The sequence below is a fragment of the Odocoileus virginianus genome, chromosome 5 (genome assembly GCF_023699985.2).
Source record: "Odocoileus virginianus isolate 20LAN1187 ecotype Illinois chromosome 5, Ovbor_1.2, whole genome shotgun sequence".
In the NCBI taxonomy this organism is placed as follows: Eukaryota; Metazoa; Chordata; class Mammalia; order Artiodactyla; family Cervidae; genus Odocoileus; species Odocoileus virginianus.
In genome coordinates, this window is record NC_069678.1 from 56,643,708 (window position 1) to 56,661,296 (window position 17,589).

At 34.4% G+C, this 17,589-nt stretch overlaps 1 protein-coding gene across 1 annotated transcript in view; it reads left to right on the forward strand.

Moving 5' to 3' along the window:
• Positions 1–17,589, forward strand: part of ANKRD13C (ankyrin repeat domain 13C) — a 92,786-nt gene that overhangs the window by 32,286 nt on the left and 42,911 nt on the right. The window contains exons 3-5 of the mRNA XM_020896199.2: positions 5,700–5,804; positions 11,935–12,020; positions 13,185–13,230. Coding sequence (XP_020751858.1) covers positions 5,700–5,804; positions 11,935–12,020; positions 13,185–13,230 — 237 coding nt within the window. The remainder of the gene's footprint in view (positions 1–5,699; positions 5,805–11,934; positions 12,021–13,184; positions 13,231–17,589) is intronic.

Consider the following 17,589-nt stretch of genomic DNA (forward strand, 5'->3'; position numbering starts at 1 on the left):
CATTACTTTGCCAACAAAGGTCTACCTAGTCAAGGCTACGGTTTTTCCAGTAGTCATGTATGGATATGAAAGTTGGACTTTAAAGGAAGCTGAGCGCCGAAGAATTGATGGCTTTTGAACTGTGGTGTTGGAGAAGACTCTTGAGAGTCCCTTGGACTGCAAGGAAATCCAACCAGTCCATCCTAAAGGAGATCAGTCCTGGGTGTTCATTGGAAGGACTGATGTTGAAGCTGAAACTCCAGTACTTTGGCCACCTGATTCGAAGAGCTGACTCATTGGAAAAGGCCCTGATGCTGGGAGGGATTGAAGGCAGGAGGAGAAGGGGACGACAAAGGATGAGATGGCTGGATGGCATCACCGACTCAATGGAGATGAGTTTGAGTAAACTCCGGGAGTTGGCGATGGATGAGGGGGTCTGGCGTGCTGCAGTCCATGGGTCGACAAAAGTCATACACAACTGAGTGACTGAACTGAACTGAATCAGTTTTAAACTGACTTCAGTCATGTATAGTCAGTTTTAAAATTTTAAGATGAGTTTTATGTTTTGAATTTTAAAACATTCACCTGGTTATTTGATTTGCTAATTGAGTCTAGGATTCAGTATATTACAAAACACAAATACTTTCTCATTTTTCATAGCACTTTTTTCAAAGAGTTAGTGAACGTCTTATACTAACCTTTATGCCTTTTGAAACTTTTTTTCTTGTTTGGTTAGTTTTCAAGTAAGTATAATATCAGGAGACTCTTGTTTCCAAATATTAAGTTTTATTAATTATTATAATATTTTTAGTATTTATAGTTTTATAAGATTCTTTAATATGGGCTATTTTTTATAAACTCATAAGTCTAGGATTATTATGATAGATAATAAAATGTTAGTACTTGTTTATTTTTCAGAACAAAAAAACAGCTCATAGACAGATGGTTTAAAAAATCTCCTTTTTTTAAAAAAAAATTATTTATTTATTTGGCTGCACTGGGTCTTAGTTGCAGCATGTGAGATCTTAGTTCCCAGACCAGGGATGGAATTTCTGCCCTCTGCAGGGGGAGCATGGAGTCTTAGCCACGGAAGCATGGAGCCTTAGCCGCTGGAGCACCAGGGAAGTCCCAAAAGATCTACTTTTTAAGCCTATCCCTAGATGCCATATTATCTGGATTCCCAGTTATCTTGAAAAGTGAGGATTCTAGGTAGCTGATTGGGAACCTTCTGAGTGCTCGATTTTAAAATTTTGGATGTGTTTGATAAAAATCTTTGGAAAGCATATACTGTTGAATTTTTAAACAAGATAATTTTTTAACACTTTTCTGATGTTCTAACCATATCATGAACATCTGTTACTGTTATATACTATAAAATAGCTGTTGCTGTGAAGTTTGATCTGAAAAATATTACTAGAACTTGCTTTGTTGAAAAACAAAATTCTTTTGCTAGTTTAAGTTCATGTGTTTATGTGAAACATGATTTGTAGGAAATTTAATCTAGATTTTAATACTACATAAATTGCCCACCAGATGCTAAGAGCTGACTCATTGAAAAAGACCCTGATGCTGGGAAAGACTGAAAGCAAAAGGAAAAGAGGGCAGCAGCGGATGAGATGGTTAGATAGCATCACCGACTCAGTGGACATGAATTTGAACAAACTCCAGGAGATAGTGAAGGACAGGGAGCCTGGCGTGCTGCAGTCCTTGGGGTTGCAAAGAGTCGGACATGACTTAGGGACTGAACAGCAACAACAAAACTGGGGACTCAAAGTTTTAGTTAGTTATGCTGTTTATTTCCTCCTTACAGAGAAGAGACTCACTCAAGTAACTTTTAAGTAGAGATTCATTAAGAGGCTATATATTAAATTCAAGCTATGGGGACTATCTATGTCTCAGGAAGAGTAGTGACAAAGATAGTTTGGGAAGTCAGCTATCATTTCCCCATTCCTACTGTCTCTCCCCTCCCTTCTTTACTTCCTCCCTCTCTTTCTCTTCCCTTCCTTTCCTCCCTCCCCTCCCCCTGCCCACAACCTTCCTCCTTCCTTCCCTTCATATATGTATGTTTATCTATCCATCTATATCAATCATCTTGTCTGTTTCTTATGGTGTATGTATTGTTCTTTATTTATATATATAATATTCTGTCTTTTCTTGATTGATTTTTCTCTGTTTATTGAAACTGACGATGACCCAAAATAACTGTTCTAAGTTCCTAAATCTTGAAGGCTTTCTGGTTTCAGTGTTCTCCACCAAATAATTCAATTTCTTAGGTTCCTGAATTTCTGAACAGAAAGTTTGATTGGGCTAGTTCATCTTCAGCCAAGTCACAGTGATGAGTGACTAGCGACCTCATGAACTGTGTTTGGAATATGTAGTTAGTCATATAAAATTAGCTTTAGTGAGACTGACTCTGGGAGAGAGTTGGGGTAGAAGGGGGTATCAAGAATGCAGAGGAAGAATATTTAGCAGGACTATTGGTAGGGCAGACCATGATAGTCATCTCTAGTATAGCTACCTTGGTGAAAAGAAAGATACAGTTAGCTAAATTTGACCAATAAAGGCTCAGACCTTCTTTTGAAGAACATTGGATCAGAACCTTAGAAAATAACTGAAATGTATTCATTTACAATATGCTAGATGCTTTTTCAGGACTTTATACATGTTTACTCATTTAACATAGCAATCATGTGAGGAAGATACTATCATTGTCCCCATTTTACAGATGAAAAAAGTTAGCTCCGAGATGTTAAGCAACTTTCCCAGGGAGAAGTATCAGAGTTTTGACTTGAACTTGGAGTATCTTATGTCAGAACCTGAATTCCTAATCATTATGGTGACCTGCATTGCTCTCCTTTCACTGTGAATCATTTGAAAAGAAAATAGTCTAAATCAAAGTTAGCTAACATGTAGCCTGCTTCCCTCCTGTCTTTGTGATAGTCATAATTAATTTGATGCCAAGTCTAATTGCTATTCTAAATTTAACACTTTAATAGTAAATATAGATTTATCAGAATTTTAATGTGAAATGAAACATATTTACTGTCCTAGGTCCTAATTTTTGGTGGAGGAAGTTTTGCTATGTTTCATCATATGATTTTATCAGTCTATTCAAAATTGTTTCACAGAACATTTGTTTCATGGGAGATAATTTTAGAGGAAAGTAGTGATTTGGAAAATAGTGGCTTAATACATATTAAGCAGGTTTTTTTTTTTTTTTTTTTTTACTGTGGACCTTCTTAGCACTTTTGAGGTGCTAATATTCAATGTGACATTCTGAAGTGGAGCCTTCTATTATAGAGTCATTGTTCCTGTAGTTATTTGGTATTTTCTCTTTTTTACAAGTATCTTGAGAAACTAGAGTTTTTGGGAAACACTTGGTTAGATTATTCATGATCTGCACATAATATCAGTTTTTGTTCTTCCTGAATCCTTTCCATGTGAAGTAGGTACAGCCATTAATATACCTATCAATTTATAATTTTCCATTTACATTTTTCCAGTTGTGTATTCTTTTTCTACTTTTTCCTATTTGACCCTTTAATATTTTTGGTATTTGGTTGCATAGGCATGAGACTGAAATAGATGGTGGAAGATAAAACATCTACCTTATATTTAATTCTGTACAGCAATTCTACGTTCTACCACCGTTCAGTCTGTGCTACTCTGTTCTCTTTTATCTTCTCCTTTAGAGATATGCTGTGTCTTTAGTGACTTCATTGTTGAAGGGCACTTTTTATTTGTATACGTGTTTGTAAACACAGTAAAAATTCCCAGGGCATTCAAACATTTGTTGATTGAATTAGAGATACCCTACAACTTACACACTTGTATTTACTTCTTTCACTCATCTTAACCTACTGAATAACCTGTTGTTCACTAGTGAAGTCTTAATTTTTTCTGAATTTCCGGTGGATATATTGGCCAAGTTGGCTAGGAAGATTTTCACTTATGGATTTGAGTTGAAATGGAGAAGAACATTATACTTAAAGATTTCAGTGTACATATATTTTTATATACTACTAGCAGACTTTCTTAAACATCTTTGTGAAATTTCTGTATTTGTTTTACTTACTTAATATAATTTCCTGCTAGTGTAGATATTTCTTCTATTACTAGGAAAAGTGCTAATACCATTCTTCCTCCACCTCAGCTCACTTGCATTACAACTGTCATAACACTCTTATTTCCTTCAGAGCACTTAACATTATTTTTTTTTATTTACTACTTAAATTATATTTTAACATAATATGTGAGCTCTCTGATTATCTTTCTTCTCACTGCTTATATCTAGGACCTAGCACTTAGAAATGGCATATAATAGGCATTGATAAATACATGCTAAAAGACTGATTGAATGAATGAATCATTCATTTGGGGAATTTAAGTTGGATAGCTATCTTAAACTTCCTATAAGCCTTGTTTCAGATGTTTTCCTGCCTGTTAATATGCTTATTTTTAATTTAAGAAAAATTTCCTCAACCTATACAAAGGTCTGTACCTTAGACTTTTTTTCCCCTATTCTAGAAAACTTATTCATGTTGTCATATATTATGTTAGTTCTTATTGTAAGACTTGGTTCAGATTACCACATGTCCTCAATGTTAAATGTTGGAAATGCTCCAGCCACTGAGTTGGAAACAGCAAGTATTATATAGATAAAACAGTTGAAACCACAAAATCCATTGATGAAGTACTATGTAAATTAATTTTCCCGTGAATAACTGGAAATGTTGACAGTGATGACTTAAAACCACCACCCCTAAACTTAACCAGCTAAGATCCAAGAGGCAGAGATCTCTCAGTGCATCCTAAAATATTCAGTGTTGAGAATTCCCTGGTGGTCCAGTGGTTAAAACACCATGCTTCCAATGCAGGGGGTGCAGGTTTGATCCTGGATGGGGAATTAAGATCTTGCATGGTAAACTAAGATCCTGCATGCCGTGTGACTAGCCCCCCAAAATCCAGTGTTTTGGAAACTTTTGTCCTGATCATAGATTTTTTTTTTTTAATGTAATTATCCTGTCTCTGTGGCAGTCTTCAGTGTTTCTCTTAAGTTTCAGCAGGCAACTGTGCCTGGCCTGGATGGTGAGCCAAGTATATCTTTTTAAAAAATTACCTTTTCTGATTATTTTATTACCTTTTTACTTTTTTTATGGTTACTAGAAAGACTGTCTAGATTTGTTCTTATAAACAAGTTTTTGTCTCCTTTGGGTATTTTTCTGAACTAAACAAGCTGTAAAATTTGAAAAATAAGGGCTTATGGAAACGTCAGTGATTTTTTTTTGCAAACACTTCTTTTTCCCCTTGGAATAAATAATGAACTTTCCATTTGACCTTGTAGTTAGTCCTCTTCTGGGTCTTATTAGTAGAAGTTTTTATGTAAATTACTTTTGAGTTTCTTGGGTTATTTTTTATAATATGGAAACATTCTTAACATATCCTTGGGAACAATTATTAGGGAACATAATATTATCTTTGCAGAGAGATCTAGTTTATTTTTGGGGACTAGAATAGATAATTCTTGAATCTTAAGGATTTGAGATAACATGGTTAGATACATAGGAATTTAAAAAATTACTTAATTCTCTATAGTACCATGCTTATTTCATAGATCTGTTTATATTAACTTGATACCTTGAATTTTTAAATGATTTTTTAATTTAGAGATTCTGAAAATTGCATGATGTGTTTGATATTATTACCATTCTATGTTTCAGAATGTGCCCATTTACTTTTGGCTCACAATGCTCCAGTAAAGGTGAAAAATGCTCAGGGATGGAGCCCGCTGGCGGAAGCCATCAGTTATGGAGACAGACAGATGAGTAAGCAATATGAATTATTATTGTTGCTATGTATTCTCAAAATATGAAATGATTCATTTGACGTATTTTTCATTCGGTGTAACTTTCCATACTATGAAAAATTTGCAGCTATTTATAAACTTATGTATGAATTATTCTTGACTATATATATATTACTGTATATATATAAATGTACCTAAATAAAATATTTAGATGTACAAAATTATATTAGTTTCAGTTTACAGTATATTGATTATTTTTGTGTATTGCAAAATGATCATTGCAATAAATCTAGTTAATGCCTGTCATCATACATAGTTACAGTACTTCTGTTTTTCTTGTGATGAGAGCTTTTAAGATCTACTCTTTTAGCAACTTTCAAATATGCAGTACAGTATTGTTAACTATAGTCATCATGCTGTATGTTATAGCCCCATGAATTATTTATTGTATAACTAGATGTTGGTACCTTTTGATTCCCTTTATTTGTCTGTTCCCTGCATCTGCCTGTATACTATGCTCTAATTCTTAACTATACTGAGACCTAGTTGTCTTCTGTCTCTCCAGGAGTTACTCATGGTTTATACAGATATATATATATCATTAAGATATATTTGTGTAAGAGTAGCTTTAGGATTCTGTTAGCCTCTGTCTTATTTTTGTAGCCTATCAAAAGTTAGTTTGGAAGGCAAGAGAGAGCCATGTGTGTTGGTTTGCAACCTTACCAGGAACTGATAGTCTTCATTTGGCTTTCAACTTTGTATTTTTTTTCCCCAGCTCATTAAGTAGTTTAACTTCTCTTACCTATTTTCAAAGTGGTCCACTCTTTTCCTTTGCAGTACTCAATACACTTTTAAACAATGGTTCATTATTTAAACTTTTAAAAAATGGTTCATTTTAAACAATGGTCAGTGCACCAGCCCTGACCCTGCCTCATGCATCAAACCTGGACTGGTGATCTATTTCACATATGATAACATACATGTATTCAATGCTGTTCTCTCAAATCATCCCACCCTCGCCTTCTCCCACAGAGTCCAAAAGTCTGTTCTTTACAGCTTTGTCTCTTTTGCTGTTTCACAGTGTCTTTTCCTCATAGTGTATCATAAAAGCTTTGTGAAAACTCAAATCATCAATATGTTTCTTATTCATCCTTTCATTTCTGGCACTTAGAACAGTGCTTTGCACCTGTATTTGTTCAATGAATTAATGAAAAAAATTAAAACTGCAAGGAAGATTTGAGATTAATCAAGAATTAAAATTTTTCTGAAAAGTATTATATTAGATTTTTATTTATTATCACTCTTCTGAGATGCTCAAAACTTTAAAATATGTTTTTAAGGAAAGTAATGACATTTGTCGTAGAAAATTAGAAAATTATTGAGGAAAAAAGCTGGTGACTTTTTGGTTACTTGGTGACTCAGTTGGTAAAGAATCCATCTGCAATGCAAGAGACCTAGGTTCGATCCCTGGGTCAGGAAGTTCTCTTGGAGAAGGAAATGGCAACCCACTCCAGTATTCTTGCCTGGAAGATCCCATGGACAGAGGAGCCTGGCAGGCTACTCTGGGGTAGCCTGGGGTTGCAAAGAAGTAGACATTATTCAATGACAACCATCACCAGTGACATTTGTTGTAGAAAATTAGGAAATTTTTAAGGAAAAAAGAGTAATAATTTCATCCAGTGATGACCATTGTTTATATGTTATTATATTTTCTTCTAGTTTATTTTTCTGGTCATGTTATTTTCCTATTTAAAACTCTTTAAAAATTCTTATTCTTAGGATAAAGACCAAAATCTTTTAACTTGGTTTATCAGATCTAGTATGGTAATGTCACTTGTTCATCTCCATCCTTATCTTGTTCTTTCCACATGGTTTCTGTTTGTCAGTTACTGACTTTTCAGTTTCTCATATTCATACATCCTTCCCCTTTTGCCCCAGCTCCTCATAATTCTTCAGATCTCAGTTCAAATATGAGGAAGCCTTCTCTGCCTGTATACTGTGCCAAAATGCTGCCTGGCACTTTCATTAAGCAGTAAGCTTCATTAGAGTAGGGGTTGTCTGCTGTCTCTCAAGTACCTAACATGCATCGGAAACACGGTAGGGATGTGCAGTTAACTTTAACGTTGAGGATCTCATCTTCATTGAGGGAGAGAGACCAATGAATATTGTGCAGCATTCTGAAATATTCACAAAGTACTAGAGGGAAGCACATGAGGGAGAAAGTAATTATGGTTTTGACAAGGTATTTGGTTTATTTAAGCTGAGTCTCAAATGATTTTAAGAGTTAATAAGGCAGATAAGGACATTCTGGGGCTACCTTGGTGGCTCAGATGGTAAAGAATTTCCCTACCAGTGCAGGAGACCTGGGTTCAACCCCTGGGTTGGGTAGATTCTTGGAGAAGGGAATGGCTACCAACCCCAGTATTCTTGCCTGGAAAATCCCATGGACAGAGGAGCCTGATGGTCTACAGTCCCTGGGGCCGCAAAGAGTTGGACACAACTGAACGACTAACACATATGCAAGGACATTCTATGGGAGCAGAATGTGTATAAGGTGTGGAAATGTAAAGAACAAGGCCCATTTTAGGGAACAATGTATACTTCATTGTGGCTCCCTAAATGAGGCTATGTGACTATCATGGTGAAGGCTCCTTTACCATTAAAGGAGCCACACCGACTGAGATCTGCTTTATGTGCTTTTCAAGGTTTTGATGTCAATCTCTAATCACTACAAAACCTCAGAAGACTTTAAAGCAGGACTGACATTAGATAAGCCTGAAGTCTTTTTAATTGAATAGGGAGACAAGAGATTTTTAGAAAATCTTTAAAACAAATGTGGTAAACTTGACTTAAAGAAGAGACAGTGTTTTACAAAAGTAAGGGATAGATTAGAAAGATAAATGAAAGAATCAACAGTGGTTGATTGTCTCTTGGATATGGATAGTAATGAAAGGATTTGGAGTAATTCCAAAGTCTTTATCATGGGTCAATGGCTGTCTCATTAATTAATTGATATACAGAAAATAGGGAAAAGAACAATATGGGTTTTAATTAATTTGGGGTTAGGTTTGTTGATTTTTTTGTAGTATGTCCAGGGTGCTCTGCTGTGCTAAGTTGCTTCAGTTGCGTCTGACTCTTGGCAACACTATGAACTGTAGTCTGCCAGGGATCTCTGTCCCTGGGATTCTCAGGCAAGAATACTGGAGTGGATTGCTGTGCCCTCCTCCAGGGGATCTTCCCAACCCAGGGATCGAGCCCATGTCTTCTGCTGAGCCACTGGGAAAGCCCAGTATATCCAGGCAGAACTGTCCAAATACAAAAAGGGAAATAGTTAGACTGGAGCATAGAAGGAAGTGGAAGGTAGAAGGTACACATTTAAGTGATACTCAGAGCAGTAGGGTATAACTCCAAAGGCGTGAGACACACAAACTGGAAAATTTAAAAGTGCTTTATATGAGGGAAGAAGGAAAGAGAGATTAATTGTGGTTTATTGGAGTTCTTCATTTGCATCTTTGTGTGAATTCTGTCTGTGCATGTGTGCTCAGTCGCTTCAGTCATGTCCAACTCTTTGTGACCCTATGGGCTGTAGCCCACCAGGTTCCTCTGTCCATGGGATTCTCTAGGCAAGAGTACTGAAGTGGGTTGCCATGCCCTCCTCTAGGGGATCTTCCCAACCCAGGGATCAACCCATGTCTCCCATGGCTCCTGCATTGCAGGCAGATTCTTTACCGCTTAGCCACTGGGGAATCCACATGAATTCTAATACCATCTAAATCCTCTAAAGTGGAGAAGCCTCATGAATTCTAACACCATCTAAATCCTCTAAAGCTAATTTTATTTTAATTCTCAGTCACTGTTAATAAGATTCTTATAATATGGGAGTATAAATATTGACTCCCCCAGATATGCTAATAATTTTGTCTGATTGTGTTCTGAGTGTCTCCATAAATTGATGTTATATTTTAATGTGAACTCTCATAGAACAGGAATTTATTTGCACACATCACTGTGTTATATGTAGTTGGTGTCACTACATTTTTAATAATATTTGGTCATTTTAATAATTTTCTATGTATTGAATGTCTTCAGTCAGTTATAGTATATTTAGTTGATGGAAACTATATGGTTTCTGCTTTTAATTAAGATACCTTTTCTTTTTAGGAAATTAATAATTTTTGTTCTTTATGTGAAGGGGGATCTGTTTGAATCTGAAGTAAAAGTAGACTGAATAAACATTTATTAAACTATTTGCATTTATAGTGGAGAAGAATTATAGAAAGAATTCTACTAAGATAATATAGTTTTGATATTAAATTATAACAAACATGAAGGTTAGTCAGAGTCAAAGAAATTTAAATCTGTAAAGAATCCTAATTTATCTAGCTAATTGGTCCTTAGACTATTTGGATTTTATAGACCAGAAAAGAATTTTATTTGAGGATTGATGTAGGTAGCTGAAGTTTTCATTTTAGCATCAGTTCAGTTCAGTCGCTCAGTCGTGTCTGACTCTTTGTGACCCCATGAACCACAGCACGCTAGGCCTCCCTGTCCATCACCAACTCCTGGAGTTTACCCAAACTCATGTCCATTGAGTCGGTGATGCCATCCAACCATTTTATCCCATGTCGTCCCCTTCTCGTCCTGCGCTCAATCTTTCCCAGCATCAGGGTCTTTTCAAATGAGTCAGCTCTTCGCATCAGGTGGCCAAAGTATTGGAGTTTCAGCTTCAACATCAGTCCTTCCAATGAACACCCAGGACTGATCTCCTTTAGGATGGACTGGTTGGATCTCCTTGCAGTCCAAGGGACTCTCAAGAGTCTTGTCCAGCACCACAGTTCAAAAGCATCAATTCCTTTGCACTCAGCTTTCTTTACAGTCCAACTCTCACATCCATACATAACTACTGGAAAAACCATCACCTTGACTAGGTGGACCTTTGTTGACAAAGTAATGTCTCTGCTTTTTAATATGCTGTCTAAGTTGTTCATAACTTTCCTTCCAAGGAGGAAGTGTCTTTTAATTTCATGGCTGCAGTCACCATCTGCAGTGATTTTGGAGCCCAAGAAAATAGTCAGCCACTGTTTCCACTGTTTTCCCATCTATTTGCCATGAAGTGATGGGACCGGCTGCCATGATTTTAGTTTTCTGAATGTTGAGCTTTAAGCCAACTTTTTCACTCTCCTCTTCCACCATGTATTGATGTATACATTCTCCACCCCACTAATACATTTTTTATCTTATTTTATTCAAGGCTTATGTTTTCCCTTATGTCAGTAAATGTGAGAGATTGAGTTTGCTGGTATATTTTAGACCTTCATTCTAGTAAACAAAAGTCCTATTACCTAATTGCAGGCATGGTAGTAAGCAGTTTATATTGAGCCTCTATAGTAACTCTTTATAGTAGATTTTACTTGAGATTTACTATAGATTTTAATATAGATTTATTCTTACTTGACAAATGAAAAAAGAAACTGAAGTTTAGGGAAATTAAATAAGTGTTCCATATTGACACAGCTAATAAGTAGTAAAGCTGTCGTTTGCACTTAAACAATTTGTCTGAATATCTGTTAACTATTGAGAAGACACTGTGGAGGTTTCAGGGTTTTTGTTTAGAGTCAGAAGTTCTTTTTACAGATAGAATAGGGTTCATTTTAGTATTTTTATGCTATGTTGGTAGTATGTGAGAAAAAGTACAGTCTCAAGTAAAAGAACAGATGTAACTGGTAACATTTTGTAGATAATTGCATTTTTAGAAAAATAATATCTAGTATGATTTTTGAGATTTTCTATCTTTGAGATCATCTTTTAGATCAATGTTAACAACAGGACATTGCATCATCTGACTGAGGTTGGAAATCTTAACTCAGTCAGATGAAGCCTTGCTGATGATTAAAGACCACCAAAGCTAGTATGACTGGAAGTTGATGTTGAGGTATCTCCTTTCATTTTTTCTTGAGGATCATAACAGCTTTGCCAAAGGTATTATCTAACGTATTCACAATATCTGTATTATTTCTGTGTGTAATAAGCCAGTGGTGTTTCTTAGCATGGTGACATTTTTTTTCACAATTTTTTTTGAGGTATAATTAGCAGTCTAACATGGCAAAATTTATTTTAAATTAAATTTTTTTTTGAAATTTAAATTTTAGTTACAGCTCTTTTAAGGAAGCTTAAGCAGCAATCCAGGGAAAGTGTTGAAGAAAAACGACCTCGATTATTAAAAGCCCTGAAAGAGGTAAGCTGAATTTCTTGACTGATTTTGTACCTGAACTGTAATTGCAAGTGTACTTTTAAGCATTTAAAAAATGCAGTTTAATTTTTCGCTAATTATTAAGGGTCAAGAAATAGTAAAAATCGTGCTTCAATTAAGCAGTAATGACATTAAGAAATACTGATTATAGTGTGTAATCTTATGGGAAGCATTATTTGCTTTGAACTTAGAAGGTAGATAAAGAATTATTGCTTTCAATAAATTAGGTAACAGCTCTAAGAAAAAAGAAGGTAAGTGATAATTAATGGAAGTAATTTTCCTTTGTCCTTTGGATTCAAAAATTTTCTATGAGCAAAAACCTCTACTGCTAGTAGGGGCAGTTTGCATTTTCTGTATATAACAAAACTCTTTATCTATCCTACTTCATGATGGTAGAGCTGGGTGTAGTGGTGCAGAAAGGGAGAGAGGTTTGTTTTCTGTTATTTTTTACTCTTTATTTTGGATGCCTGAAAAAACTGTGGGAGAAAGACCTAGGACTATGTCTTCTTTTAGGTATGCTATTTTTTGAAATCTCAAGGGATAAAATATTTTGAGACTATTTGATTAATAGTTCCTTGAACAGTTATAGTTGTTTAGCTTCTAATTTAAAAAATAAAAACATTGTCTATAGATAATATGATGACATATTATTTCAGATTTAGAAAACTTGTGTTCTCACTTTATAGGAAAAAAGTTTCTGTTGCAGTGAGTGATTTTATTAGATCATTATGAGCCTACACAATAATCATTTTAGAAGTTTTTTTTATAACACTTCTAAAGTTATTAACTATTTTCACAATACTACTCATTTTGTTTTGGTTATACTGAGAAGTGGAATATTTATTGATGCAAATTTAAATGCCTATCAGTTTTATGTGATTAAAATGTTCTTGTAAAATCTAGAGTGGTATGTATTTTCCTTTGTAGGTAAGTGTAGTAATGTCTGCTATTGTAACATTATTTTAAGTAATAACTATATATATATATATATATATATTTTGGTTCTTCAACCCCATAATTGAAATTATTTCCTATTTCTGTCTGTATATCTTTAATGATAACATATTTTTTTAAAGCAAAATGTTAAGTAGGTATAAGAGCTGTTGACTAAGGTATGCATTTACTAATTATACATATTTCATTTCTCAGCTAGGTGACTTTTATCTCGAACTTCACTGGGATTTTCAAAGCTGGGGTAAGAATGTGCTATGTTTTACTGTAAAATATGTATGTATGCGAAAATGCAAGTGCAAAAATAACTATTATATAGAAATGTTAAAATAACCAATACTTGCTGTAAAGAAATTTAAATATTTTTCATCCTGTTGAATATAATGGTTATAAAACCCTGTGTGTATGAGTCGCTCAGTTCTGTTCGACTCTTTGAGACCCCATGGACTATAGCTTGCTCATCTTCTCTGTCCATGAAATACTGGAGTGGGTTGCTATTCCCTTCTCCAGTGGATCTTCCCAAACCAGGGGTTGAACCCAGGTCTCCCATAGTGCAGGTAGATTGTATACTGTCTGAGCCAGCAGGGAAGCCCATACAGCCCTATAGTAATATTTCATTATCCCAACCTGATTATTAACTTCCATATGATTTTTTTAAGGTAAAAAATTGTCTTATTTAAAAACAAAATGCTGGTTCAAATATAATAATTTAATGTGAGGAATTTTCAGAGAGAAGAGAAGAATAACTATGGGATTATTAGATTACCGAATTTAGGGAAATTTGACATACAGTATTTAGATGTGACATACAGTATTTAAATGTGAAGAATTTGGTTAACATTAATTGATTTTGTCTATTTTGTCATCCTTCAATCACTTTTGCTGCTTTTATTGCATACTTTATAGCCACTGTCTTAACACACTGTTTGGTTGCACACTATTCCACTTATTTATAAAAGATGTTAATTCCTAGATATTTTATAGTCATTTTTTATTTACCTCGGTAAGGTAAGTTTTCTCTCTTCCTCATTTTAAACTTGAGTCTACTTAGGAAACTTGTGTCCAAATAGGAAGTTTGATCCTAGTGACCTGTACTTTACTAAATAAATAACTATCCAAACAACTGACTTTTGGGTTAAACATTTTTTAATGTAATCTATATATATATTGGATAATATAGTGTGCTTATGTGTGTTTTCTAAAGCATCTGAATTAATCTTTATAATATAAACATTTGAATGCTTATCACCAAAATAATCATAAAAATAAATCATAAAATAATCATAACAATAAATAATATACTGACAGAGACCACTCTAGAGATGACTATTAATGTTTCATATGAATATTTTCAAACTCTTTTCAATGCTTATGAACATGTGTTTGTACACACATATAAATATAAATATATATATATATATAGCCTCAGCATTAGTTTTTTAAATGAAATCACACAATTATTATGCATTTTGTCACTTTTACTTAATCTATCGTAAATATCTTACATTCTAGTTCAAGAAGAAGTACTTCCTTTTTAAATAAAACAGCAGCATAATACTTTATGAGATGGGTGATTAAGATGTTTCTGTTTATTTAATCTCTAAATATAAAATTTTAATCCCTAAATATAATCAGTTACAACTTTGGCTTATCAGGCTGATTTTGGCTCCATCAAAATCACACATACGGGAGTTCCCTGGTGGTCTAGTGGTTAGGATTCTGGGCTTTCACTCCTGCTGTAGATGGTGGTGGTGTTGTTTAGTCACTAAGTCCCATCTGACTCTTTTTGTGACCTCGTGGACTGTAGTCCACTAGGATCCTCTGTCCATGGAATTCTCCAGGCAAGAATACTGGAGTGGGTTGCCATTTCATTTTCCAGGGGGATCTTCCTGACCTAGGGGTCGAACTCTGTCGCCAGCATTGCAAGTGGACTCTTTACTACTGACTCTGGCCCAGTTTCAATCCCTTGTGGAGAACTGAGATCCCACAAGTGCCATGGTGTGGCCAAAAAAACTCACCCAAGATTTTCTTAACTCTGATAATGCTTTATCTCTATCATTCAGAAGTCCCAGTGTCCTAGAATACCAAAAGAAAAAGAGATGTAGTAGCATTATGTAATAAAAGAACTCCAGGTTAGATTGGTCTAAAGTCTGCATGCTATTTTTTTCACTGTTCTTTTTTCTATCTATAAAGACCCCAGTCATTCTTGCTGATCTTAGAGTATACTGGCTCTTTAATTGACTGTCTTAGTAACTGTTAGTGTTTTGGATTCTAAAATTGTCACTTTATCTTGCTGAGCAAAATATTCTAAAATATTTTAAAAGTGACATTTCAATTACATGAACAAATTGAAATGGATATAATTACTCCTGAAATTGCACATATTATCTGTAGTTGTAAACACATTGTAACTGTTGCATAATCAAGTTTATTATGTAACCACTGAGGTACTTGTTTAAAGTATTGCTTCTGGGACTTCCCTGGTGGTCCAGTGGTTAAGACTCTGAGCAGGGGCATTGGGTTCAATCCCTGATTGGAGAACAGAGATCCCACATGCCCCAAGACATGGGAAAAATATAATAAAAATTATTTTTAAATAAATGTATTGCTTCTCTGAGAACTTGACTTTGATGCAAGAAAGTTAGCACATCTGGTTCATTGTTGATAAAGGTTTTTACTGATTTCATGTCACATTATTAGCACCTGATGGTTGGATGTCATCTGTCATTCTAAAAACTAAACTCATTTCCTAGATATAGTTTAGATGCTTTGGATTAAAAAACATTAGATAATCTCTGTCATAAGATTTGATTATCAAGCTTTTTCCTAGAGTTTAGACATGCTTCCTCCCTTGTTAAAGTCCCTGATATTAAAAAAAAGAAAAGAAAAGAAAGAGGCAACCCAGAAATAAGGGCAAGTTAAGAAATACTGAGATCCAGGGCTAAGTTTAGTTTAGTGGTAGTGGAGCACAAAAACTCCACTCTTTCTTCTTAAGTGTTTGGCTGAAAATAGCCTCAGACTTGGTTAATAGCAAGTCTCAAGGCAACTAAATTATTCCAGAGTGAGTTTTTAGGTATAGAAAAGCCTTAAAATGGAATCAGAAGTACTGGCTCCTATTTGACTTGGAAAATCACATATTTTTACTGAGCTTCAGCATTTTCCTTTTAAAAGTGGGAGTAGGAATAAACATCCAACCTATTTTCAAGTCTTTGTTTTGGTGTAGATGAAATGAAATCATGTTTTTGAAGGAAGCACTTTAGATGCCGTAAAGTGTTAAATAATTTATAGTATTATAATCACTACAAACTTAACATTGTGTGTATGGTATGTTTCAACAGAAGAACTAATAGTTTTTTTCTTTATCTCATAATCTACAGAATATCTGTCCTGTTTTTAGGACTTTTTTTTTTTTTTTTGCATATTATAGATGGAAAACATCAGGCCTAGACTCTTCTTAAAATCAGGGAGTAAGTGACAGCAAAGCCAGAATGAAAACTTAGAGACTATTCATTTTTCAGGTCAGTGGATTATACTGCCTTTGGAGTACTATGTTAGACTCTCAGATACAGTTGAAATAACTTAAGACATAGAGAGGCTAATTGTTCAGTTTACGTAGGGGAAGAAAAAGTCATCACAAAATTGGGAAAATGAAAATTGCTCTGTTTTTGGAATGCATTGAAATAAAATATTTAAGAACAGAAAAAGTAAATCTTAATTGATAAGTAAGAAAGACCCTCCCATGTTATCTTTTACTTTAAACAACCAGACACATTGGCAGAGATCACATTAATTAGACCTGAAAATGCTAGTACCTTCTCGGCATCTAATTGGTAAAATAAGTAAGAAAGAGGAGCTTTGATCATTTATATAGATTTATGCCATTATTGGAGTAGGAAATGGCAACCCACTCTAGTATTCCTGCCTGGAGAATCCCATGATAGAGAAGCCTGGCAGGCTACAGTCCATGGGGTCATAAAGAGTTGGACATGACTGAAGTGACTTAGCACGCACACACGTATGCCACTATTACTCTTCTTAACTTCTGTTGTTTCATATAAGGAAAAATTTGATTGGAAAATGATTTCTTATGTTCTTTGACCAGGGTAACTTTTAGGTGATACTCCTTCTGGGCTGTAAACTTTTCTTATTTTTATAAAATAAAAAGTCTAGAAAACTGTCTTTAATTATGTAATCACTTTAGATTGAATAACCTCTAAAGAATTAAAAAAGCTTTTAATGTTAATTAGAAAATATTCAAAAATTTAGAAAACTTTTGAAAAAGTTAACTAAAAACCTAGCCTTTAGTTTTCTCCAGGGTCTTTCTTTCTAACCAGGTTGATTTTTATCACCCATTTTTAAAACACTTGAGTTTTATAAAATATACATGTAATACATCTTACACAGATACACACACATACATACACCTGTACATGTGATGAGATCTTTAATTTCAAGAATTTTGAGTTTCACATTCTTTTCTTTTTTTGGTATATGGTAGTTTAATTTTATAGCCTGTTATGTAGATTTATTTATCCATAGAATAACTCTTCTTTCCTCAAAATATAGCAGATAATGAATATTAAAAAGCTATAAGAATATAGCT